The 25,544-nt window shown below is 36.2% G+C and overlaps 2 protein-coding genes and 1 pseudogene across 2 annotated transcripts; 2 read left to right on the top strand and 1 right to left on the bottom strand.

Moving 5' to 3' along the window:
- Positions 1-6,170: 6,170 nt before the first annotated feature.
- Positions 6,171-7,216, bottom strand: LOC124892988. The gene is made up of 2 exons (XM_047404155.1): positions 7,119-7,216; positions 6,171-6,480 (listed from the first exon to the last, which is right to left on the bottom strand). Exons 1-2 carry the CDS (start codon positions 7,214-7,216, stop codon positions 6,171-6,173), a joined length of 408 nt encoding a protein of 135 aa, XP_047260111.1.
- Positions 7,217-10,072: 2,856 nt separating this feature from the next.
- Positions 10,073-16,175, top strand: LOC124885211 (annotated as a pseudogene).
- LOC107873609 (deoxyribonuclease TATDN1) lies at positions 12,539-22,101 on the top strand. The gene is made up of 7 exons (XM_047404154.1): positions 12,539-12,589; positions 14,170-14,238; positions 16,121-16,178; positions 16,296-16,339; positions 16,440-16,519; positions 21,598-21,669; positions 21,987-22,101. The coding sequence occupies exons 1-7, from the start codon at positions 12,539-12,541 to the stop codon at positions 22,099-22,101; spliced, it is 489 nt and encodes a 162-aa protein (XP_047260110.1).
- Positions 22,102-25,544: the final 3,443 nt, after the last annotated feature.

Here is a 25,544-nt window from a genome sequence, read left to right as displayed (position 1 = left end):
TTATGGAAGTTTTCATACAAATTTTGTCAAAGTGAAAATATTCAATATTTTATGTGTGACATCTTCAAGTGTCTAGACTGCAAATCAAATAAGTTTTCACTTACCAAGATGCATCTTTTCATGTCAGTTGATAAATGTTTCTACGTCAGCATGCTTAAATTAACGTAGAATTAAGATCCTCGTAATCTTTCACAATATTGTGTCAAAGATATTGATGATATATCATTTAGTATCGGTTCACAATGCGACATAATATTTTGAGATCTCATCACTTCATTATTTTCAGGTACATGAACCTCTCATAAGGTTTCATGAAGTGTTATGTCGTAGGCTCTTCAAGAGCTCATTGTCTTTTTTTTTATGATTATTTGCTCTTTATTTTTCAAGGATTATTTCATTTGGAATCGATCAGTCTACCACGTTTCACGCATGCATAGACTTTATCCTTTAGGAACACAAAATAAGAGCACTTGCGTTTAATATGAGATGCTTTCAGCATTTGATTTGAATTATCTTTTGGATGAGGATATGGTGATAATTCCTAACATATGTCATAGCGCTTATAATCTCCCCCTTATGTTAGGAAAACTAACATACATCCTCTACTTCTTTGAGGAATCCAGCATTACGGTATATTCATTAATCGTATACCGCACATCAAAATTATTAGATGAAATAATTGGTTCCCGACCTTGAACCAATTAAGAGGGAAGAAATAATCATAATTTATTGGTCTAATCCATACAAATGCTATTGCAATATATCATATTTCAGACCAATACATTAAGTTTTGTTCTCATTAACAATGGTTTAGATATTTATCAAAGACATTCAATGCTAAACCATCATCATCAAGATGAATTATCTTGATTACACAATCTGAAAATTATTCTTAATTTATATTGAACAAGTAACTTTAAGAATGTCAAACGTAGGTTGACCATGAATGCACATGTGATCATCTTATTGATGCATCTTTTCAACATATCACATGCTAGGTGAACGGGCCCTTATTCACTTTTTGTAATTTTCAGATTTGAAGGGATCCAATCCCAATATTAGTTGGTCCAACCAACTTGTCATGAGAACAAACGACATAAATAATTCTTGAAGAATCTTCTAGTTCTTCAATACATGCACATCTTCGAGATGTCATAATCGTTCATATCAATTTATGAACTTTTATTCTAGTAAACTCCAAGTTTACCATGACATGTACTTTTTCTTTAGTAAATTCAGATTTACTATTACATGAATAAATTTCAAATTTACTACTTCAGAAGTAGATTTCAAAATTATTCAACCTCTTTCGGAGGTGAGTTGTGATCAAGTGCACGTTTGCATTAATAAGTTTCTCATTCCCTAGGAATGGAATGTAATCGTGCCTTAAGTCTATCAAATTATGATAGCTTATAACCTCTTTCAAGATTTTGCTACTTCAGAAACAAATTGAAGCATACATATAATGTAGAGAATTTTTCTCTAGCATATCTTATAATCATATAAGTGTGTGAAAATATCATCACTTTTGATGATCATTATCATATTGTCCCTCCACGTGTATATTCGTGCATTCAATCACTTGTCTTCTTTCAGACATATTATGCACTGCTACCATAAACACCTCAAGAATGAAGTAAGTTGTCATATTTCAGACTTATCATATATTGCTACCACAATTCACTTCATGGAATGGAGCATATTCAATGGGTCGAATTTCATGACTTTTCATCAAATATCCATTATTTTGTCTTAACCATCATAATATATCAATATGGTGCATTGAGATTCAAACTCAACGTCTTATCCATATAAAGGCGTCTTAGGCATAAATCGATGGGACTTAAACCCAACATATTATTATCTCTTTTGATAATATTGTTCTTGAGGAATAAATTTTAAACATAAATGGTTCCAAACCAATTATTTTTTCTCAAATCTAACAATAATTATATCATTGATAGAGAGATTCTTAATTTATACAACCCGTGAAAATAACACATTGTCATGTGCTTTCGAGTTGTATCAATCACAATTCACAACAAAGGAATATATCTGGAAAAGTGCTCATGTATACAATCCTTGAAACCACACAACGATATTTGTCACACAACGATAAACCACACAACACTGATATTATACCACAAGCTGGGTTATACTTTTAAATGCTTGAAACCAACTTTGGTAAAAGGTATTTTCATACTGCAGGTATCATTATCAAACCATTGTGTGGGTTCATATATTTTTCTTTTTATAATTTCTAGTCAATCACAAAGTAGCCATGTGACACTATTTTCTATCATATTTTTAAGGCTTAAGTTGCTGTCAGTGGCACGAGAGCACCAACAACAAAAAAACGATTTGCAACAAATTTACTTCTTATCGCAATACACAAATAATACAAGAAATTACAAACATTGAAATTACCTTTAGATTGATAATCTCACTATCATTTTTTTTTTCAGTTTCCATGCAAACTTAATAGTGGATGCAAAAGCACTATAAATAAACTTAAAAATTGACGGCTGCCAAAGTATGTAAACAAATTTTGAATACAACTAGAGCCAACCTTTTAATATTGTTAATATTTTATTCTTGTGAGTGGTCATCATTCTCACTATTTATTAACTGCATATCTTACCTTAATTTTGTATTTTACCTCTTTGTAGTAAGCAGTGGACAAAAATCATTCGGTGGAGCACGCAGTGGACAAAAGTATTCGGTAGCAGCTAGTGATCAATTTCCCAGTTGGTTAGAGCGTCGTTCTGATAGCGTGTTATAAAATAAGAAAGAACAAAGAAGAAGAGTAGAGAGAATAGAGAGAGTAATTCTTATTTCTTCTCTTAAGGGATGAGAGATCATAAGATTATAAATACAATGAACAAAACCCCTCTATTTATAGGAGAAATTTACTCCTACTCTGAGTAAAAATGGATGTTTCAAATCCTAATAGCTATCAAAGTAGATCTTGATAGATCTAGACATTCATTATAATGTAAATACATTCATAACAACTAGATGATTTTAAAGGAAAAAGGACAATAATGATCACTCCGTAGAAACAAATTCCACCGGCCCTTGAAATGGGATTCTCATATTGTTGCCATTATGCATATTTCTCGTTGGCCTTTTGTTTTTCCGCTTTTTTTTTATCCTTCTTAGGCTGCTTTGTTTTTCTTTTTTTTTTAAAAAAAAAAAAATAATTGCTCTCTACTATTATTTTTTAATTCTAGCAAAGGAAAAAAAAAAAAGAGCTACTCTATTAGTATTGTTTTTACCTCTACCAAAAAATAATCACATAAAATTTTATAGTTTTTTAAAATAATTAAATACAAATTTGTAATATTATAGTTGTTTCTTGTTTTTAATCAATCAAATACAACAAGAGTGTATTTTTATTTGTTATATAAAATAACATATTTTATATAATGATGATATAATTTGTATGCACATTATATACAAAATAATATTTTATACAACAATTATATAGTTTTTATCCATATTCTATACAATAAATTCACATTTTTATACACATTCTATACAATAAATACACATTTTTACACACATTCTATATAGTAAATATACAGCAACAACATACCCAGTGTATTCCCACATAGTGGAGTCTGGGAAGGGTAGAGTGTACGCAGGCCATGCTACTACCTCAGGTGAAGTAGAAAGACTGTTTCCGATAGCCCCTCGACTTAGGACCGATAACAGTATCACAAACACAAAAGATAAGTGCATATAAACTAGTACGGTATGCAAAATAAACTAACAGTATAACAAACACAAAAGATAAGTGCATATAAACTAGTATGGTATGCAAAATAAACTAACACTGCTAGCCACAAGATAATACTACAGCCACAACACGAACGAGAAACTCCATACACAAAAGAACACTCCCCTACTATTACCGACGCACTCCCACCCCCTAACCATCTACCCTAATCCGCGTCCTCTACATCTTCCAATCAAGGGTTATGTCCTCCGTAAGTTGTAACTGCTCCATATCATGCCTAATCACCTCCCTCTAATATTTATTCAGTCTACTTTTACCCTGCCTAAAACCATTATTGCCAGTGGCTCACACCTCCGCACTGGAGCATCAGAGCCCCTCCTTATCACGTGCCCGAACCAACATAACCCCACTTCTCGCATCTTATCCTTCACCGAGGTAACTCTCATCTTCTCTCGAATAATCTCATTTCTCGCCCTATCTTTCCTGGTATGTTCGCATATCCATCACAACATTTTCATCTCCGTCACCTTCAACTTTTGAATGTGGGAGTTCTTAACTGACCAATACTCCGCTCTATACAACATAGCCAGCCGAACTACCACTCTGTAGAACTTACCTTTAAGCTTCGGGGCACCTTCTTATCACATAAAACTCTCGGAGTGAGCCTCCATTTCAACCACCCTGCCCCAATACGATGTGTGACATCCTCGTCAATCTCACTATTTCCCTAAATCATAGACCCCAGATACTTGAAAATCTCCCTCTTCTAATGGACTGAGAGTCCAGCTTCACAACCACTTCAACCTCTTGCGATACATCATTGAACTTACACTCCAAGTACTCCGTCTTGGTTCTACTTAATCGAAATCCTCTAGACTCAAGCGTCTGTCTTCAAATCTCCAACTTATCATTAACTATTTCTTGAGTCTCGTCAATCAGTACCACGTTATCTGCAAATAACATACACCAATGTACCTCCCCTTAAATATGTCACGTCAAAATATCCATCACTAAGGCAAATTAAAATGGAATAAGAGTCGATCCCAAGTCCAACCCTATTAAAACTGAGAAGTGCTTCGAATCTCCCCTATCATCCTCACATAAGTCTTCACCCCATCATACATATCCTGAATCGACCTAATGCACGCCATGGGCACCTTTCTAACATCCAAGCACCTCTACAAAATCTCCTTAGGAACATTGTTATATGCCTTCTCAAGATCAATAAATACCATGTGCAAGTCTTTCCTCTCCCGAAACTGCTCCACTAATCTCCTCAAAAGGTGAATGGCCTCAGTGATCGAGCGACCTAGCATAAAACCGAACTGATTTTTAGAGATCGTCCCGATCCTTGTCATCCTCAACTCTACCACTCATTCTCAAACCTTCATAGTATGACTCAACAACTTAATACCTCTATAGTTGTTACAACTCTTTATGTCTTCCTTGTTCTTATGCACTGAAATCATCATACTCCATCTTCACACTTCATGCATCTTCGCCACCCTAAAAATAATGTTAAACAACCTTGTCAACTATTCTAAACCTGCCCCGTTAGTGCTCTTCCAAAAATTCATTGGAATCTCGTCTGGACCCGTTGCCCTACCCCACCGCATTTTGCGAATAGCTCCATTGACATCCTCAACCTTGATACGCCTATAATAACCATCATCACGACACTCCTCGGATTTTTCCAAGTCTCCCAACACAAAAACTTTGTTCCCTTCGTCGTTTAAAAGTTTATGAAAATAGGACTGCCACCTCTCCCTAATGAGGGCATTCTCAACCAGTACTATATCATTTTCTCCTTTGATGCACTTTACTTGATCAAGGTTACGAGCCCTCCGCTCTCTGGCCTTGGTAAGTCTATACAGTTTCTTATCCCCGCCTTTTTCCTCTAAAGCCGCATACAAACTCTCAAAAGCTACTATCTTAGCCGTCGTAACTGCTAACTTAGCCTTTCTTCTAGCTACCTTATACTCTTCCTTATTCATCCGCCTTTACTCCTCATCTTTGCCCTCAACCAACTTAGCGTAAGCTACCTTCTTAGACTTCACTTTTCTCTTAACCTCTTCTTCCAACACCAGTCTCCTCGATGCTTGCTAAGATCGACCTCTCGAGATACCCAACATCTCTCTAGCGGTCTCTTTAATGCAATTAGCAGTCGTATCGCACATACTATCCATACCCCTTCTACTCTCCCAAGCCCCCTAAACTTCAACTTCTCCCCTATTTCCAAAGCACTAGCCAAAGTCAAGCTATCCCACTTAATCCTGGGCTGAGCATCCACACTTTTCTTTTTTTTGTCCTTACTAATAGCCAAGTCCATCACCAACAACCTATGCTGAGCCGAAAGATTCTCGCTAGGTACGACTTTACAGTCTTTACATAGTGCTCTATCCCCTTTCCTAAGAAGCAAAAAGTCTATCTAAGACTTGGCCACTGAACTACGAAATATAATAAGGTGTTCCTCCTTCTTTGGAAAGCTCGACTTCGCTATCCACAACCCAAAAGCCCTAGAAAAATTCAAAAGAGAAGCTCCTCTGTAATCCCGCTCCCCAAAATTAATACCGCCATGCAGATCATCATAACCTCTCAACAAAGACCCAATATGCCTATCGAAATCTCCTCCCATGAAAAGCTTCTTAATGGTCGGGATGCTCCTCACCACCTCATCTAAAACCTCCCAAAAGTCCTTCTTCTCATCCCTGTCCAAACCTACTTGCAAGGCGTAGACACTAATTACATTCACCATAGACTTTCCAATGAACAATTTAATAGACATCAGCCTATCACTAACACTCTTAACCTCTACTACCTGCTCCTTAAGTTCTTCATCTACTAAGATGCCTAGCCCATTTCTATATCTCACGCTACCCGAGTGCCACAACTTATATCCATCCACATCTCTCGCCTTAGTGCCTACCCATTTAGCTTTCTGACACACGCTATACTAACCCTTCTCTTTCTAAGAATCTTTACCAGCTCTATAGATTTACCTTGAAGCGACCCTATGTTCTAGGACTCAACTCTCAACCTAGAAGCACCCTTATCCCACCTAACCCTACTCTCTTTCGCCCCAACCCTCGACTCAAACCTAGACCCTATCCCAGTCCCGGCCCCAACCTATAACATGACCCTATCCAACATCTATCACCCCAGCCATCACTAAAATAGATACAATAGAAGAAAACGAAGAAAAATATGACGAGCAAAAGGGGACAGCTAAAAATAGCTAAATAGGCAAACAAAAATCAGATGAGTTTAAAATATATATATATATATATATATATATATCAAATGAGACAGGACGTATCTAACTTCAATAGTTAAGAAATCAAGACCAAATAAACTAAAAGGGATGGAACGAGTGCACCTGATCCGAGAAGAAGATGAAGTGAGTACGTGTTCTTGAATAAGTTTGTTTGATTCTGGAAATTTGATGTAGAAATTGGTCGCTGGAACTGCCGTCATCGCCTTTATCTTTTGCTGATACCAAACCTTGACTCGATCGCTGAAAAATATACTGTTTGCCGAGAAACGTATGCTGTGGCAGATTGCCCGGACTTTCGGTACCTGAAAGAGGTTATAAAACATAAAAAGAGAGCCGAGAGAAGAATAATGAGAACGAATCTGATCGACAGAGGACTCTTTCCCGGAAATTCTATTCTGACGAGATGGTCGAAAATTCTACTCCGAAGAAATTCTATTATATTTATCTATTTATTTTTTAAAAATGACAATTTTCTAATCCAAAAAATAAAACTAAACCCTAAAAAATAAAGTAGCAGTGAACATTTAAAAGGGGTTGAAATAATGGACTAAATTTGGAAATAACGACCTTTTCATGGAAATATTATGACCGAGAGGCAACACAATGATATTAGTTTAAAAATAAGTATTTAGAAGGTAATAGTTTAGCAGAATGACTTTTCCATGTCTTTTTCCCAATTTTAAAAGTCACAAGACACTTTTGAAATTTAAAAACCAATCTTAGAAACGTTTTGTTTAATCAAGCTAATATAGATTCATTAAATATTAGGATATATTTGCTCCTTTTACCTAATAAGTAACAATAGCTACTTCCTCCGTTTAATATTAGTTGACCCTGTTGACTTGGTATATTCACTAAAAAAATATTAATTAAGGATTTATTTTATTAAATTAGTCTTATTAATTATGTTTTAAAAATACTCCCTTCGTCCCATTTTATCCGTCCCAAATTGGGATGGCACATCTATTAAGAAAATAATGATTGGTACCAATATTGATGGATGGTTAATACTCCCTCCATCCCATTTTATCCGTCCCAAATTTTCTAATTTGATGTCTCATTTTACTTGTCCTATTTTACTTATCAAGACAAGACAATTTTTCTTTCCATTAATACCCTTAGGGGCCGTTTGGTGTGACGTACTAAGATAAGTTATCCTGGGATAAAATAATAGTCCCGAGATAAACTTTTTAATACACCATTTGGTTTGGCAATACTTGGGATAACTTATTTCGGGATTAATAATAGTCCTGGGATAAGTTATACCACATATTTGGTGGTATAAGTTATCCCACCTTAATTTATCCCGGGATAAATTATAAAATGACAAAAATATCCCAAATCCATTACAAACACATTTCTCCGATCTTTTTCATCATCTTTAATTATTGCTTTGAAATTGAAAAAAGATTATCGATATCTACTTGATTATCTAAAATGTGTTATTTATGACAAATCAAAAAGACTAAAATATCTTATTTTGGAACGAAGGAAATATATGATTAAAAAAAATTAGCCTCTTATTAATTAAACTTTGCATTTTTTTTCATTCCAATGCTTGTGAATTTTATAAACTTATACGCTATTTTCTTATATAAAGGATCAAAATGCAAAATTAACAAATTAAAAAATAAAATATGTTAGATTCATACATAATAAGGATCAAAACTAGGTACTATAATTTTTTATATATCCAACAAAATGTAGGTACTATAATTTTTTAAGAATCGAAAAATGGAATTCAACATCAACTTTTTCCTTCCAAGTGTTATTTTTGTGAATTGATAACACAAAAAATTCTTACTACACAATGAAAAGATTAACTAAAGTAAGTAGATTTTATAATAATAATTATCATTCACTAGTAATCTATAAAATATTTTAACAATTACAAAGGCGTTGCCTAGTTTTAATACACATTATTGTTTCACAATCGACTCTATTGTTCAATTACATATTTTAAATTAAATAATTTTTTAATAACTTGAAACTTGATATTGTATATATCAATTAAAATGAATTTTAATATTCTATATTATATGAGTAATAAGTGTTTAAATGAAGTGACATAAACAACAAATCTTCTTTTACTTTAACAAACTTAAGTTGGAGGTTTTTAATTCAAACTAAATAAGATGTAGTAGGTTTTTTTTTTAAACGCACACGGTATAATCATGGGAAGACACATGCAAAAAAATTAAAGCTAAATAAGATGAAAGTTTTATTTTTAAAATACACACGATATAAACATGAAAATGAACACACAAAAAAATTAAGCTAAATAAGATGGAAGTTTTATTTTTAAGAATAAATATTTAAAGCTTGAAAACAAATATATATATAAACAAAAAAAAAGTTAAATAAGATAGGGGTATTTTGATAATCAAATACTTTATTTTTTGAAATTATACCATGCATATTAATTTGAAAACAACAAACCAAACACTCAATAAAAAATAATCCCAGCATAACTAATCTAGTATAATTTATCACATCATAACTAATCCCAGCATAACTACATTCTCAACCAAACGACACCTTAGTATAATTGATTACTTCTTGTTATTAGTATTCTTGAAAAATGTTTCAAAGAGGAGTACTATTAAAAATACACCATTAAAAATATAAATGGTGTTTTGATATTAGTCATCCATCAATATTGGAATTAACAACAAGACACAATTAAGAGGGGCAAAATGGTAAAATTACATTGTTAATCATTGTTTTCTTAAAAGCTGTGTCATCCCAATTTGAGATGGATAAAATGAATAGAGGGAGTATCAAACCACCATTTATATTCTTAATGGTGTACTCTTAATGTTACTCCTTTTTATAATATTTTTCAAGAATACTAATAATAAAGAGTAATTAATTATATTAAGGATATAATGGAATTTGAAATGGGTAAAATGAGATGAAGGAAGTATAAATTTAAGTAAATATAATTGGAAGAATATAATAAAATTTTATTTCATTATAGAACAATTAAATTGAAATAAATATGTTTATAGAAAGGCAATTAAAACAAAACAGAGCATTCAAAATTAGGGCACAACCAAAAGATAAACCCACTTTCACAATATAGAGATATACGTCCATCTCTTAGGTGATGATGATGGCGACAAATATTTCAGTGCGTTGTTCCTTTCGTTCTTGTTGTTCAAGATCCTTTTCGGTAAAGGCTAAAGTTGAGGTCAAATGTTTAGATGATGCTGTTAGTCTCTTCCATTGAATGGTCAGAATGAATCCTCTTCATTCTGTTGTTGATTTCTCTAAATTATTCAACACTATGCTAACTATGAAGCATTACTCTTTAGTCGTTTCGCTTTTTCGAGAAATGCGGATATTAGGTATCCCAATTGATGGATTCATCTTGAATATCGTGACTAACAGTTATTGCCTGATGCATCGTTCTGATTGTGCATTTTCGGTGTTACCCTTTTACTTGAAGAGTGGTATTCTATTTAGTGGTGTCACCTTTACCTCCCTAATAAGGGGATTATTTGCTGAAAATAGGCTCAAAGATGCTGTTGAATTGTTTAAAAAAGTGGCAAGAGAGAATATTTGTGAGCCCGACCAAGTCATGTATGGAACTGTCATGAATGGGCTCAGCAAAAGGGGTCATACTCAGAAAGCTTTAAGTTTGCTCCGGCTAATGGAACATGGAAACACTAAGCCTGATGTATATAAGTACAACATTGTTGTTGATGCCCTCTGCAAAGATGGAAACTTAGTTGCTGCTATCAACCTTCTTAATGAGATGAAGCAGAAAAACATTCTTCTAAACATAGTCACATATAATTCATTAATTGATGGTTTGTGTAAGCTTGGTCAGTGGGAAAAGGTTAAGACTTTGTTCTCTGAGATGGTGAATCTTAATATTTATCCAAATGTCAATACCTTCACCATGGTGATTGATGGACTATGCAAAGAAGGGAAAGTGGAAGATGCCGAGGAAGTAATGAAACACATGGTCGAAAAAGGTGTAGAGCCTAATATAATCACCTACAATGCGATAATGGATGGATATTGTTTGCGTGGTCAAGTGGATAGAGCAAGGAGAATTTTTGATATAATGATAGATAAGTGCATTGAACCTGACATTATTAGCTATAACATACTAATAAATGGATCAACAACAACAACAACAACAAACCCAGTGTATTCCCACCTAGTGGGGTCTGGGGGGTAAGATGTGGGGGGTAAAATGTACGCAGTCCATACCTCTACCTCTGATGAAGTAGAAAGGCTGTTTCCGATAGACCCCCGGCTCAAGGCACGAGATACCACACAAACACATAGTAAAGCACAGAAGCAGAATACATAACATAAATACGGCACCCATAAGTAATATAAAACAGAGGAAAGCAGAGGAAAGCACACAGATTCGTAATAAAACATGGAACACGGAACACGGAATCATAACAGGAATAAAACCCCCACCAAGTAATTCCCTACACTAGCGACCCAAACTGGCCCTAACTCTCTGCCGAAATTCGCGCCCTCCAGACCTTCCTAATAAATGGATACTGTAAGAAAAAGAAAGTGGCCAAGGCCATGCAATTGCTTGGTGAAATTTCTCAAAGGGGATATAAACCTAATACTGCTACCTACAATACTATCTTGCAAGGTCTGTTTGAAGTTCGAAGAACTGGTGATGCAAAACGAGTTTATGCTGAGATGCTATCTGCGGGACCCAAACCTAATATATGCACTCATTCCACTGTGCTTGATGGTTATTTTAGGTATGGACTTGTTGAAGAAGCGATGTCACTCCTTAATAAGTTGGAAAGAAAGCGAGAAAATACAGATATTGCATTTTACAGGGTTGTCATTAATGGATTGTGCAAAAATGGTAAACTGGATGAAGCTCATTCTGTTTTTGAGAAGCTTTCTTTCATTGGATTGCCTCTGGACATAAGAACATACAATACAATGATAACTGGATTTTGTATACATGGACTGTTAGATGAAGCTAAAAGTATGCTAAGAAAAATGGAAGACAATGGTTGTCCTCCAAACAATGTAACTTATAGAGTTATTGTGCAAGGATTTCTCAGGTGTAGCAAATTTAGTGAGATGGAAACTTTTATGAAGGAAATGGCTGATAGGGGCTTCTCTTTTGATGCAAGTACAGCTGGAATTTTGGTAAACGTTGTAAGGGAGAATCCTTCCGTCCTTGACATGATACCAGAGCTTCACTCGAAAAATAAGTATTGAATACTTGTTTTGGCTGGTTTATTTGGCTCTGCTATCGCTGTGATACAATTTCCTTTCATCCGTGCAAAAAAAATGACACCCAATGCAATTGCAAAAGGTGATGACAATTAAAGCATTGCTTGAGCTTTCTATGCGGCCATGTTGAGGAGGCACATCAATTTTAATTTGAGTTTTTCTAACCATTCTTCTTTTTCTTAGAAATGTAGTATCTTATCAACTACATTTGTGACTTGCTTTTCTTAAACTCTTTTCTTCCATGCTGGTGTCTCCAGCATCAGACTTTATGTACAACTAGAGTCTACATGTCTAGAGATGTTACAACAAGCTTTGGTTGCGATTACATCCTTCAGCAGGTAACCTTTCTTTGTAAATTTTTTGAATTCTAACTTGATTTCCTACTGGCTAATGTTGGGCTTGGCACTTTAGCTATGTGCATTTCCAGTAGTTTTTGCAGTTTCCTGATGGCTTTGAAATCTTTTTTCCTAGTTTCTAATTTGGTGGTCTGATCTTGTGTAACTTGGAATTCGATATCACACCTATTGGTCAGTCGTGGATTCCTTGTGGTTCGTATTAAAGATGTCTTGATTGAGGGTCAATATTGTATGGGTAGCTTTTGTTGTAATTTCCGAGGATGTCTTTTTCAGAAGCTATAACATCAAGGCCATTGTCATTATTCTCCTTCCTCTGTTGTATGAATTGCAGATCTTCCAGATGCAAAAGTGTTTATGTTATATTGTTTTGTCTTAATTGGCGTTTGGCCATGAAAACTAAAATTTTTGAAGTTGGAGTTGGAGTTGAAATTGGAGTTGGAGTTGTATTTGTCCATAAATATAATTGGAGTTGTTCCATATCGGGGAGAGTCTGAAATAGTGTTTTGGAATTCATCGATATCGGAGTACAAATTTTTCAGGTACTCTTAACGGATAGAACTTTTTCTGCGGCATATTGAGAGCCATATAGTCTCCCGCCAATCAAAAATCCCCTAACATTATCAGGTAGGCCCAGGATCTCTAATCTAACTGCGCGAATTAAATCAAAGCGCTCTCCAATAAGGGCATCATGAGATGTATTACTCTGCGCCCCCCCGAGACCGACTAGTTTGGTCCGATACGGTGAGTGGGATAAGCCTTGGAGGCTCTATTTCATTGGTGTGAACCGGTGGAATATCCATTCGCGCTCTATCTATCCAAGGGATAGAAGGGCAGAGGCCTTTGGTGTGTCCCCTCCAGTCAAGAATTGGGGCCTCACAATCACTAGCCAATATGCTTTTCTCTCATGCCTTTCTTTGTTCATGGTTCGATATTCTGGTGTCCTAGGCGTAGAGGAACCACACCAATCCATTCCGAACTTGGTGGTTAAACTCTGGGGCGGTGAACGAGGTAGGATAAAATGGTATTTGAACCAGGGCGGGCGGCCCTATATAGTCTGTCTTTTCATGCGTGGTGGGCAGAGAAAAAAGCCATTCGTTAAACCTTTCGGAACTGGAGATGAAGAGTCGTTTAAAGACCTTTTCAAAAACCACTTTGTTTTGAATTTTTGTGAGAGAAGGAAGATGGAAAAAAGTGAAAACAACTTTTTCTTGTTTCTCACTTTTCCAAATACAACTCCAAGTTGTATTTGAAATTCTCATGGCCAAACATCAACTTGGAGTTGTATTTGGCATATAGTGAATTTTGTTTCCAGAAAAGTGAAAAAATTGTCATGGCCCAACGGGCCCTAGTAATTCCAATGATATTGTCGACGAGGAAGATCAAAATATTCATGTTTCTGAGTATAAACCCTCCCAAAGAGAACATATCTATTATATTTTCTTATGCCGATTTCACCAGCATTAACTACTTGTAGTTGTATTTTTCATGGTGTCTTTCATCTTTCTAGGTTTTCTGTTTTTAAGGTTTTGACATTATTCAGTGTTTGTTAAGTTTATCTGCAGGTTGCTGCAGGGCAAATTGCTAGTGCTGGAATGGTTGCAGTGAGTTATGTTCAGAGAATTTCTGAAAAGGTTTTAAGATTTATTAGTATCTTAACAACTGGATTTGTGACTTGCTTTTCTTAAACCCTTTTCTTCCACGCAGGTGTCTCTAGCATCAGAATTTTCGTACAACTACATGTCTTGAGATGTTACAGCAAGCTTTGGTTACAATTACATCCTTCTGCAGGTATCCTTTTGTCGTTATTATCTTTTCAAATATCTATCTTTATTTCCTGCAGGCTTGTGTTGGGCCTGGCACTTTCATTAAGTACATTTACAGTAGTTTTGCAGTTTCCTTGTTGGCTTTGAAATCTTTTTCCTAGTTTCTAACTTGGTGGTCCGATCTTGTGTAACTGTACTATTTGCTGCAACCGTGCAGAGTCTAGTAAAAAATGAAAGCTCCAAGTTTAGCACCTCAAAATTTTCATTATCTTTTTCAAAATGATTGCTGCAGACTCCTATAGATCATTTCTTGTCCTTAGGTTTTGACACGTTGATGGTGGAACAGTGCTAGCATTATTATCCAGTTTACATTATAGACCAGCTACCATCTCTTCCCTGTATATGGCATGGCTAAACTTGTGTTGTGCCTGTGCGTCCACGTTCTTGCTTCGTGATTTTTTTTGTTGACAAGGGAACCCACGACAAAATCCTTTAGGTGTGCATGAGGTACCCTAGTCCAGTCCAATAGCCCGCACCCACACAAGAAAAGTAAAACGCACTAAGCAAGCCCTGTGGGATGAGCTCGGCCACCCTTGCAGATCTTGCTTGCTTCCTAATTTTCCGCTCTCTTCATGAGTCAGGATATATGTACTAGTGGCTTTCATCTGTTTCTCTTTCAATCTTTATGCTATGTTACATCTCATTTCTTTTTGCTATGCAACGTCTTGTTACTGTAATGTTAAAGATTCAAAATACCAAACTCTGGTAGGAACCCTATGCACCTAAATTGGGCGTCTTTTATAGAGAGTCATCTCAGCATAGACTTTCTTCTCTCTTGTTTTGGGATACCACATGCATATGGGGTGTTCTCCCCAAAGTGGTATACAAGGTAAATAACCTAACGACCGGGACTTCTAAATATGATAGAACTAAGGGGTTAGAGGTAGGGCCTAGTAGTATTATTTAGTATGTGGGTCGTTTCTTATTCTTCTGGCCTAGTGGCATTATTCCATTTTTGTAACCGACATAGTGGAGACGAGTTGAGAGTACAAATCTGAGCGTCTCAACTTGGTCTCAGTTGGCAACCAAACAATCCAACTTGTTTTCACTGTGTCTTGTGGATATCTCCAATGCGGACATGGCACATAGATTTTGAAGGTGTCCAGATGATTATTTTGTATGTTGGCGTGTTCAATTGACACAGTGGAAACGAGGTTAGGTATCGAGACGTGCATACTCAAAGTTGGAGTGTTAACTCACCAGCTGAGTTCAAGATTGAGTGTCTGTCTATGTATTATTTACTGTATTTGACTAACAATTCTGATGTGTTGAAACCCAAACGATTCACCACTTAAAAGTGTACTAAAAGAAGGAATATTCTATTGTAGGTCTCTCAGGTATAATTACCTTCTGTTTCTGGAGGTTGACGTAGGACAAGACTAAACTATCTCAAGTGACCTTTTCTCATTTTATCCTCAATGTGTTCTACCTATACCTTCTACTGTTCTACATAATGTGATCATCTAATCTTGCATGATCGCATATCGATATCAACATTTTTATTTTCTCAACACTCATCTTGTGGATATGTTGGAACTTGGAGGCTCAGCATTCACTCCCATATAATAATTCTTAAAAAAATAAATAAATCACTCCCATATAACATTTATTATGGTCTTACAACCATTCTACGAACTTGCCTTTCACTTGTTCTTGTGAAGATTATAATTTGGTTAGTTTTTTCTTCCAGGTGACTGGTGGCTCTCTTGAAGAATCAAAGGAAGCTCTTGCCATTGCTGAAACAGGTGGTTAGCATATGTCCTTAATTAGCTAATTTACTCTGAATAATGAGATTGTTTTCCAGCGAGTTGGCTTCTCAAATGTATTGGCATGCCTAACCATGAGAAGTAACTCTTTTTTTGCAGCAACACTTTTCTGTACTGTGGGTGTGCACCCAACAAGATGCAAAGTGGGCTTCACTCTTGATGTTTTGTAATAACCTACTGAAAATATCTACCTGTTCATATATGTTGGATGCTTTGTCATTTTCTTCTTCTGTGCTCAATCAGGAATTTGAAGGCAGTGGGGATCCGGAAAAGCATTTGCAGGATCTTTTGACATTGACTAAAGAGGGAAAAGAAAAAGGAAAAGTACGAATAGTTTTCTGTATATAAGGTTATGGAGTCATTGAACTTACACATTAGTAAATGCCCTGTTCAATTAGCATATTTTGACAAGCTTTAATATTATACTTCTTAACATGTGAACCCTGAGCAGTTCAAGCTCCTGAGTTAACTGGTCTTGTGTTTCAATTGCTCCAAACTTTTTCGATAAGGATTTGTTCCTATAATGACACTAGTATAACCAAAATAATACTGAATCATTTGCCCTTTTTTAAGAACTTTTGAGCAATTTAAGCTTGTCCTTTAACTGCTTTGAGGTGTCATGCAAATCACAATAGAAAAAAGGTTTTGCCGCAAAAAGAGCTTAGAAGATTTTAAGAATTAGACAAGTTCTTAAGAGCCTAGCACATTTGGAGATCAACTTTCTGGGCTAACTTCCTAACATGTATTAGGGAACGTGTCGAACAAACACTGGAGGCTGTAAGTAGTTTTTAATGACAGATTTGTTCATAAAATTCACATTTGTAATGCTTTCTGCTGATATAGCTCAAGTCACCCATCATGTGTTTCATTCCTTTTCTCTCGTTGATACAAGTGTGACTACAAAGCTCAATGTGTGTGCAAGTGCTGCCAAGGATCATCCAAGGACTGTCAATGTTGAGACGTGAGGTGGACCAAAGACACACCCAAAGCCACCCATTTGCCCATTTGCTACACTAGAGAGGCGGCCTTTGAAGCCTTTTCATTAAAGGGGCACCTTTGTCATTTTAAGTCTTATTTGTTATGTAATATAAATTGAACAAGATAGGTCTTTTGAGGGTTGGTTGATTATTACTGTAAGACTTGAACTTTTGAAACACCAAGTCCTCTCTTCTTGTGGCACAAAACCCAAACTTGTAACTAGGATAGCATTCAAGGGTGGAATCCCTTGTGATTGCTTGTTTGTGAGAAACGTTGGTGCTTGAGTGGTGGACTCCGCTCTTGTGTCGTCGTAAGAGTTAGGTGATTGTGTGTGGAGGTGTTAGGGGTCTTAGAGTTTAATATACTCTTTGGTTCTTAGGATTTACACCACCTTTGTCTAGCTATCTATCCTTTCGTTTATTGTCATCTTGTAGTAGTTTGTTGTGTCTTGTGTTGTAAGCCGTGGGGTGTTGTTCTTATTAAAGCATAGTCATTGTTCTTTATTGTTCATCTTATTGTTGTTCACTTAGTTTGGATTGTTGGCTGATTTGGTGTCCAAGCACCTTGTTTTCTTCTCATTGTTGTGTTGTCATTCTTGGTCAAGACTTGGTCCCTTGAGCTCTCGGTTTGTAGTGTGTTTTGTGACGTTCTTGGGGGCTGTTTTGTGTCATCCTTGGGTTGTAAGGTATCATTTGGTATCAGAGCCATCATTGATTTTGTTCCAACAAAATCAATCTTGGGCTTGTGAGTTGAAAAAGAAAGCGAGTATTGTTCTTGGCTGAGTGTTGTTGTGTTTGACTGAGATTTGTGTCTAGATTTGAGTGTGTTTTGTTGTCTTAGTTTGTTTCTAGTGTTGGTTCTCTTTCTCCTCAACACTTGTTGAGCCTACAACCTAAGTTCTTGAGCAAGATTCGAGTTGTGTTGTGGTGTTTAAGTGGGCGGTTTCTTGTTGTTGTTGTTGGTGTTCATCTTGTGTTATTGTGTTGAGTTGGAGAAGTTGTTGTTTGATCTTTGAAGAGAATAGAAAGATAAGGCTTTGTGTTTGTCTTGAAAACATTTCCAAGACAAACACCAAAGTAGAAAAATAAAAAAAGCCCTCCAAAAAGCAAGTTACCAAAAAAAAGTAAGACATTTCTCAAACTTAGACAAAAGAGGAAGGAGACAAGACTACCCCAAAAAGTTGTCTTGCCAAAAGAGTGCAAATTGGTAGAAAGTTGGTGGAAAGCTTTTTGACTCTTAAAAAGAGAGTCTCAAGTCTTGTAAGCCTATACCATAGCCGAAATATCTTCCTCAAAGGTGTAGTATTGAACATCAAAGTCTTGGAACAAATTCTCTTCAACAACAATGTGTGTTTTTGTCTTGTAAACTTGTTTAGTTTTCTTGTTGACGTTTGTGTGGTGTTGTTGCTTGTAGTTCAAAGGCTTGAACCTTTATTGGTGTGTTGTGTGAGACATTGTGGACTGTTTTTGGTGCAATGGAACTTTGAGACCTCACACTTTCAACCCACGGGGGAACACAATGCTACTAGTATTTTTTTGGCTCACCTTGAAGCTATGTCCGAGACATGGCTAAGATGTCCGTGGGTATTGAGAAACTAGACTCGGATGTTGTATCTATCTAAGTTGCTCGGACTCTTAAAAAATGTCTACGGGTGCGTGTCAGATCCTCCAAAAATAGTGTATTTCTAAAGGATCCGACATGGGTGCGACAACATTTTTGGAGAGTCCGAGCTACTTAGGTATCTATGAAAGGTGAAGTGTCCGTTATGGGTGGGAGAATGGAGAGAATGGAAAGCCAAAGAAGTCGACCCTCTACCCCTTAGAATATTTCACCAACTAGTACTCCCGAGGCCATGCACCAAATGTTATATCCACCAATTGCCACAAACCAAACCAACCCCTACTCCCAACACCGAGATCATGATAGACCAAGCCACCCTCTATTTCACCAAGTTCAACAAGAAAGACTTGGAACCCAAATGCCACCAAACTCGAGCCCTCTACTTAACCAAAGGCCTTACCTTGCAATCCAAACTCCATTAGACCAAAGGCCTTACTTTCCACCCAACCCGAATCCACTTAACCCAAATCAACCAAACCATGTTGAGGGATATGGTAGAGAGGAACCACATGGGGGTTATAGAGCTTATGATGATGTTTACTTGAGGGAAGAGGAGATGAGGGCTAGACAAGGTGATCCGAGGGAGGTTGATAGACAAGGTGAGTCGAGGGAAGTTAATGGCCGAGAGGGGAGAGTTGGTCATTGGAACCAACATGGGACCCAATACCGTGAGTTAGGCATCATTACCATCAAGATGGGGTTTCCAACCTTCAAAGGTGAGAGTGATTCGGAAGAGTTTCTAGCTTGGGAGTCCTCTTGGGAGAAAATCTTCCAAGTTAATGACCTTACTGAGGAGAAAAAGAGTTGCTATGCGATTCCGCACTTTGAAGGTTATGCTACTACGTGGTGGGAATATGTGAAGCGGTTTCACAATGTTTTGATTGAGGGGCAACCCGCTCCTTGGTTTCGGTTAAGGTACCTCATGAGACAAAGGTACTTGCCCGAGAGTTACCATCAAGAGCTCCTTGCTAGGTTGTATAACTTGAGGCAAGGGAACAAGAGCGTCGTGGCTTAACATGATGAGTTCCAACAACTCATTTTGAAACTTGATCATCGAGGGGAACAAGTGAGTCACGACATTGTTCGATTCAAGGTGGGGTTGAATAGGGACATTGCTTCACGGTTGACCCTCCACAAGTTCGACACCGTCGATGCAATCTTCCAAGCCGCCTTGGAAGTTGAGAGGGAATTACAAGAAAATGCGGGTGCTAAACTTGGCAATCATCCTCGGGTTGGCACAAGGCTCACCAAAGGTACCCTCTGAGAAGTGAAGGTAAACCGCATTCTTCTTCTGATCCTAAGGGCTTTAAATGCTTTAAATGCCAAGGTTGGGGACACAAGGCTAATGAATGTCTATATAGAAGAAATATGATCCTAAGGGAGGGGAAATTGTACTTTCTTGGGGAGGAGGTGGGACTTGAACCGAAGGAGATTGATGATCAATCTCAAGATGGAGAGAGGGTAGAACCCGAGAAGCCTAGTGATGGTGATGAGGTAGATATTTGTTGGCCGTGTGAAGGTGAGATTGAAGTGCCATTGTATATGGCAAGGAAGGTCATGCTTAGTAATGGTTTAGAAGAGGAAATCGAGAGTGAGGAAGGTGAAGAAGAGGAGGAGCCGAGAGTCAAGGTTGTGGGATTTGCCCACAAAGGCCCTTTATTGCTAACCAAGATGCTAGCACTTTGCCTAGCATCCATTCTTCTTATGTGCAGGTTGAAGAACATGTAAGTCCATGGAGCATGCTTGATGATCTCATGGGACTCTTGGTTGAACGTCCTAACCTATAGAAGAGCAATAAAGAGATGATGCCAAGAGTAGAGCTTACCGGTGATGATTGCTTGAATTTGAGGGCAAATTCCTCAAGATGGAGAGGATGATACAAGTGTGACTACGAAGCTCAACATGTATGCAAGTGCTGCCAAGGGTCGTCTAAGGAATGTCAATGTTGAGACGTGAGATGGACCAAAGACACACCCAAAGCCGCCCATTTGCTACACTAGAGAGGCGGCCTTTGAAGCCTTTTCATTAAAGGGGCACCTTTGTCATTTTAAGTCTTATTTGTTATGTAATATAAATTGAACAAGATAGGTCTTTTGAGGGTTGGTTGATTATTATTGTAAGGCTTGAACTTTTGAAACACCAAGTCCTCTCTTCTTGAGGCACAAAACCGAAACTTGTAACTAGGATAGCATTCAAGGGTGGAATCCCTTGTGATTGCTTGTTTGTGAGAAACGTTGGTGCTTGAGTGGTGGACTCTGCTCTTGTGTCGTCGTAAGAGTTAGGTGATTGTGTGTGGAGGTGTTAGGGGTCTTAGAGTTTAATATACTCTTTGGTTCTTAGGATTTACACCACCTTTGTCTAGCTATCTATCCTTTCGTTTATTGTCATCTTGTAGTAGTTTGTGTCTTGTGTTGTAAGCCGTGGGTTGTTGTTCTTATTAAAGCATTGTCATTGTTCTTCATTGTTCATCTTATTGTTGTTCACTTAGTTTGGGTTGTTGGCTGATTTGGTGTCCAAACACCTTGTTTTCTTCTCATTGTTGTGTTGTCATTCTTGGCCAAGACTTGGTCCCTTGAGCTCTCGGTTTGTAGTGTGTTTTGTGAGGTTCTTGGAGGCTGTTTTGTGTCATCTTTGGGTTGTAAGGTATCACTCGTGAATATACACTTCTGCATGAATCTTTTATGTATTGGCTAGCAAGTTTGGAGCTATTTTAATTGTGACTATATCGCCTAGGTGTCTAAAGATAATTATACTTTTATCTTTATTTACTTGCTTTGCTGATGACAAAATTTATTTCAAATATGGTGGTTGCAATTGGTGAATGTGGATTGGACTATGATAGACTTCACTTTTACCCATCTGATATTCAAAAGAAGTATGTATTTCCTTTAAATCACTCAATCCTATGAGTTCTTCCTTCACAATTTACAACTCTCTCTCACACACACACATCCCAAGCAAAAGCAAGTGGCGGAGCTGTGTCTTGAAAATTTGCTCAATCCTCCCACCCCTCCCCGAATGCCCTAACCCTCTTTCTGGTGGCATTTACTGATTTTCTCTGAAGGAATTACTTCTTTAACTTGTAGCCTAGGTGCACCTTTTGGTGACTATAATTCAGTAGGTTTGCCTTGTTTCCAGTTTCCACTTTGTTGATGGTTGTCTTCCTTTCTCTTTCACTATTTTGAAATATAGGTACTTTGAAAAGCAGTTTGAGTTAGCATATACAACGAAGCTGCCAATGTTTCTTCACATGAGAGCAGCTGCTCAGGATTTTTGTGACATTCTTCAACGAATTGAGGATCAGTAAATTTTTTGTAGTTGTTGGAGATAGCACAAGATGGCTTGGCTTTAATTTTAGAAAGATCAGGTTAATTAACCTAAGATCTTATAGTTTGTAATTCTTAGGTTTTCCATAAGCCAACTTAAAAGGGAAAAGAATAAATAAAGTGATCAAGCACTTGGTTGATCTTTATCAAGCACCACCAAAGAAAAAAGAAAGAAATCCCGAGGATAACTTTCTCTCTAAAAATGATGTTGACATCACAAGCTTGGATGTAGTAGACTTTTTCGAGCACCTTGAAGGAAAGATTGTTCACTTGATTGGTGATGGTTCCGTGAATATGGAAGAATGAACTTTTTCTATTTAATTTTTTTTTTTAGTTTTGATAGTAATAATTATTAGTGAATAAAAGATCGTGTAAAAATAGTTGTTTGCGTAAGTACTACTTTATCTTTTAAATAGTATTGATTGCTTTGGTATTATCGTAGTTCTTTAGATAATTGAATTAAATTTTATTTTATTTCGATGATAAAAGACTTCTTAATATGATCTCCATTATAATATTTTAAATATTATCACCAAGCCTATTTGCTGAAAAGAAGAATAAAAAATGATAATATTATTATTTGCATGTTCTACTCAATTGTATCATTAAATTGTTATATTCTTTATGAAATATAATATAATAATATTAATTGTATGTTCTGACCAAGATAAAAATAGTACTAAATTATATAGTTAAATTATTATATTGATTTGCATGACAGATTATTGTTATGACAAAAGGTCCTAGTGTTTTCCTTATTGTTTTTGGAAAAGCTAAGCTAAGCACGCACAACTAAAAACTATTGAAAAATATTTTTCTCTCTCCAGTAAAATATTAAGAGCACAAGGGATTTGAAAATGGTGAGATTTTGAGTTTGAACATATTTTATTTAATTGCTTAGTAAAGGGTGATTAACAATTTCTTATAGTATAAGTTTTCACTTTGTACAAAGATTTAATAAATATATTTTATTTGATGTATATCATTTTATTGGAAGACATGGATAATTTTCAAAGTAAGTTGTTCAATTGTAAAGATATTTGTTTGATTGATTCTGGCACTACACATACAATATTCAAAGACAAGAATTATTTCTCACATTTAAACATGGGCAAGATTAATGTTACTACAATTTCTGGTAGTGCTAATTTGATTGAAGGCTTCGGAAAAACCATAATAATCTTACCCAAGGGAACTAAACTCATCATAAGATATCCGTGAAAATGGTTATCATATCAACACAATTGATGAGATAAATCTTGAATATCTTGGTATCACCAAGAATGTCTCTGGGCATACATGTGTTATAGAAAAGTTTTCTGCTTTATTTTCTAGCCTGTATTGGACAAAGATTTGTGCAATTGAGGCACACTCTATAGTAAACCAGAAGTTTACTAATTTCAATACTTTCGTACTTTGGAATGATCGTCTGGGATATCCTGGATCTATAATGATGAGATGAATTATAAAAATTCAAATGGGCATCCATTAAAGAACTTGAAGGTTCTTTCAAATGATGAATTTTCATGTAATTCTTGTTATCAAGTCAAGCTAATTGTGAGGTCATCATCATCAAAATTTGGGATTGAGGCCTCTGCGTTCTTGGAACACATACATGGGGATATTTGTGGACCCATTCACCCACCTAATGGGTCGTTTAGATACTTTATGGTCCTAATAGATGCTTCTTCTAGATGGTGTCATGTGTGCCTGTTGTCATCTCGCAACTTGGCATTTGTAAAATTATTGGCACAAATAATATGATTACGGATACAGTTTCCTGGTAATCAGATTAAGTCTATTCTCCTTGATAATGCTGCAGAATTTTCATCCCAAGCATTTAATGACTATTTCTTACCGATTGGATAAGAGTGGAACATCATGTAGCTCATGTTCACACTCAAAATGGCATTGCCGAGTCATTAATTAAACTTCTGCAGTTGATAGCAAGACCATTACTTATGAAAACTAAGTTGCCCACTTTTGTTTGGGGTCATACGATTTTGCCTGTTGAAACACTTGTTCATCTTAGACCGACAAATTATCATAAATTTTCTCGGTTGCAATTGGTTTTGGATCAAGAGCCTAATATATCACATTTGAAATTTTTTTGGTGCGGTGTATATGTGCCTATAGCACCACCAAATCGCACAAAGATAGGCCCCCAAAGAAGGTTAGGAATTTATTTTGGGTTTGAATCATCCTCCATTATTCGCTATCTTGAACCATTAATGGGAGATATGTTCACTACTCGATTTGCAGATTGTCGGTTTGATGAGATAGTTTTTCAAAAATTAGAGGGAGAACATAGTGACATCAAAAGAGAAATTTTGTGAAAAAATTCATCACTATATCATCTAGATCCACATGCTTCTATTTGTAAGCAAGAAGTACAAAAGATGATTCATCTGTAGAAAATTACAAATCAAATGCCAGATACATTTTTAGATTTGAAAAGGATCACCAAATCACACACCTGAAGAGAATGTCCCAACTTGAATCGATGTTCCTAAAAGAGCATCCACTAGTGTCATAGCTAATGAATCTAAAGCACACTTGAAGCGTGGTAGACCCTTAGGTTTTAAGGATCAAAATTCAAAAAAAAAAAAGAAAAACAAATTGTCAAGATGACACTACGAAAGATCCACATATGGAAGTTCAAGATTTGAGCAATGTTGATATCCCTGAAGGAATCAATGAGCCTAAAACTCAAGAAAATAAGGAACTATCCATAAATTCAAGTGATGTTGTAACTAATTTGAATCGATCTGAAATATTAGTGGATTATGTCTTTGCATATAATGTTGCAACGAATATCACGAAGAATAGTGAGGATCTTGAACCTCAATCTGTCATAGAATGTCAACAAAGAAATGACTTGTCAAAATGACAAGAAGCAATTCAATCTGAATTGAATTCACTTGTCAAACATGAAGTTTTTGGACCTATAGCTCAAACACCTAATGGTGTTAAGCCCATTAGCTATAAATGGATTTTTATGTGAAAAAGACATGACAAAAATGAAATACAAATGCATAAGGCATGCCTTGTTACACAAAGATTTTCACAATGGCCTGGTGTCGATTATGCTGAGACATATTTACCAGTTATGGATGCAATAACATTGCGTTATCTTATTAGTTTAACTATCCATGAGAGACTTGAAATGCATTTGATGGATGTGGTAACAACCAATCTATATGGACCACTTGATAATGAGATTTACATGAAAATTCCCAAAGAATTTAAAATGCTGGAAGCATATAGTTCAAAACTTCAGGAACTGTATTCCATTAGATTGCAAAGATCATTATATGGTTTGAAGCAATCTGGACACATGTGGTATAACCGTATTAGTGAATATTTATCTAAGGAAGGTTATACGAATGATGAAATTTGCTCATGTGTTCTTATAAAGAAAATA

The sequence above is a fragment of the Capsicum annuum genome, unplaced genomic scaffold (genome assembly GCF_002878395.1).
Source record: "Capsicum annuum cultivar UCD-10X-F1 unplaced genomic scaffold, UCD10Xv1.1 ctg5284, whole genome shotgun sequence".
Taxonomy (NCBI): domain Eukaryota; kingdom Viridiplantae; phylum Streptophyta; class Magnoliopsida; order Solanales; family Solanaceae; genus Capsicum; species Capsicum annuum.
This window is presented reverse-complemented; position numbering and strand designations above follow the sequence as displayed.

What these genes read in the sequence shown, in the direction of transcription:
- LOC124892988 (XM_047404155.1), bottom strand. Translation starts at nt 7,216, where the DNA reads ATGACGGCAGTTCCAGCGACCAATTTCTACATCAAATTTCCAGAATCA. An exon ending in TCATCTTCTTCTCGGATCAG is followed by an intron (nt 6,481 to 7,118) that starts GTGCACTCGTTC and finishes GAATGTAATTAG; the next exon opens with TGTCTACGCCTTGCAAGTAG.
- LOC107873609 (XM_047404154.1), top strand. Translation starts at nt 12,539, where the DNA reads ATGTCTAGAGATGTTACAACAAGCTTTGGTTGCGATTACATCCTTCAG. An exon ending in TGCCATTGCTGAAACAGGTG is followed by an intron (nt 16,179 to 16,295) that starts GTTAGCATATGT and finishes CTTTTTTTGCAG; the next exon opens with CAACACTTTTCTGTACTGTG. An exon ending in GAGGGAAAAGAAAAAGGAAA is followed by an intron (nt 16,520 to 21,597) that starts AGTACGAATAGT and finishes TATTTCAAATAT; the next exon opens with GGTGGTTGCAATTGGTGAAT.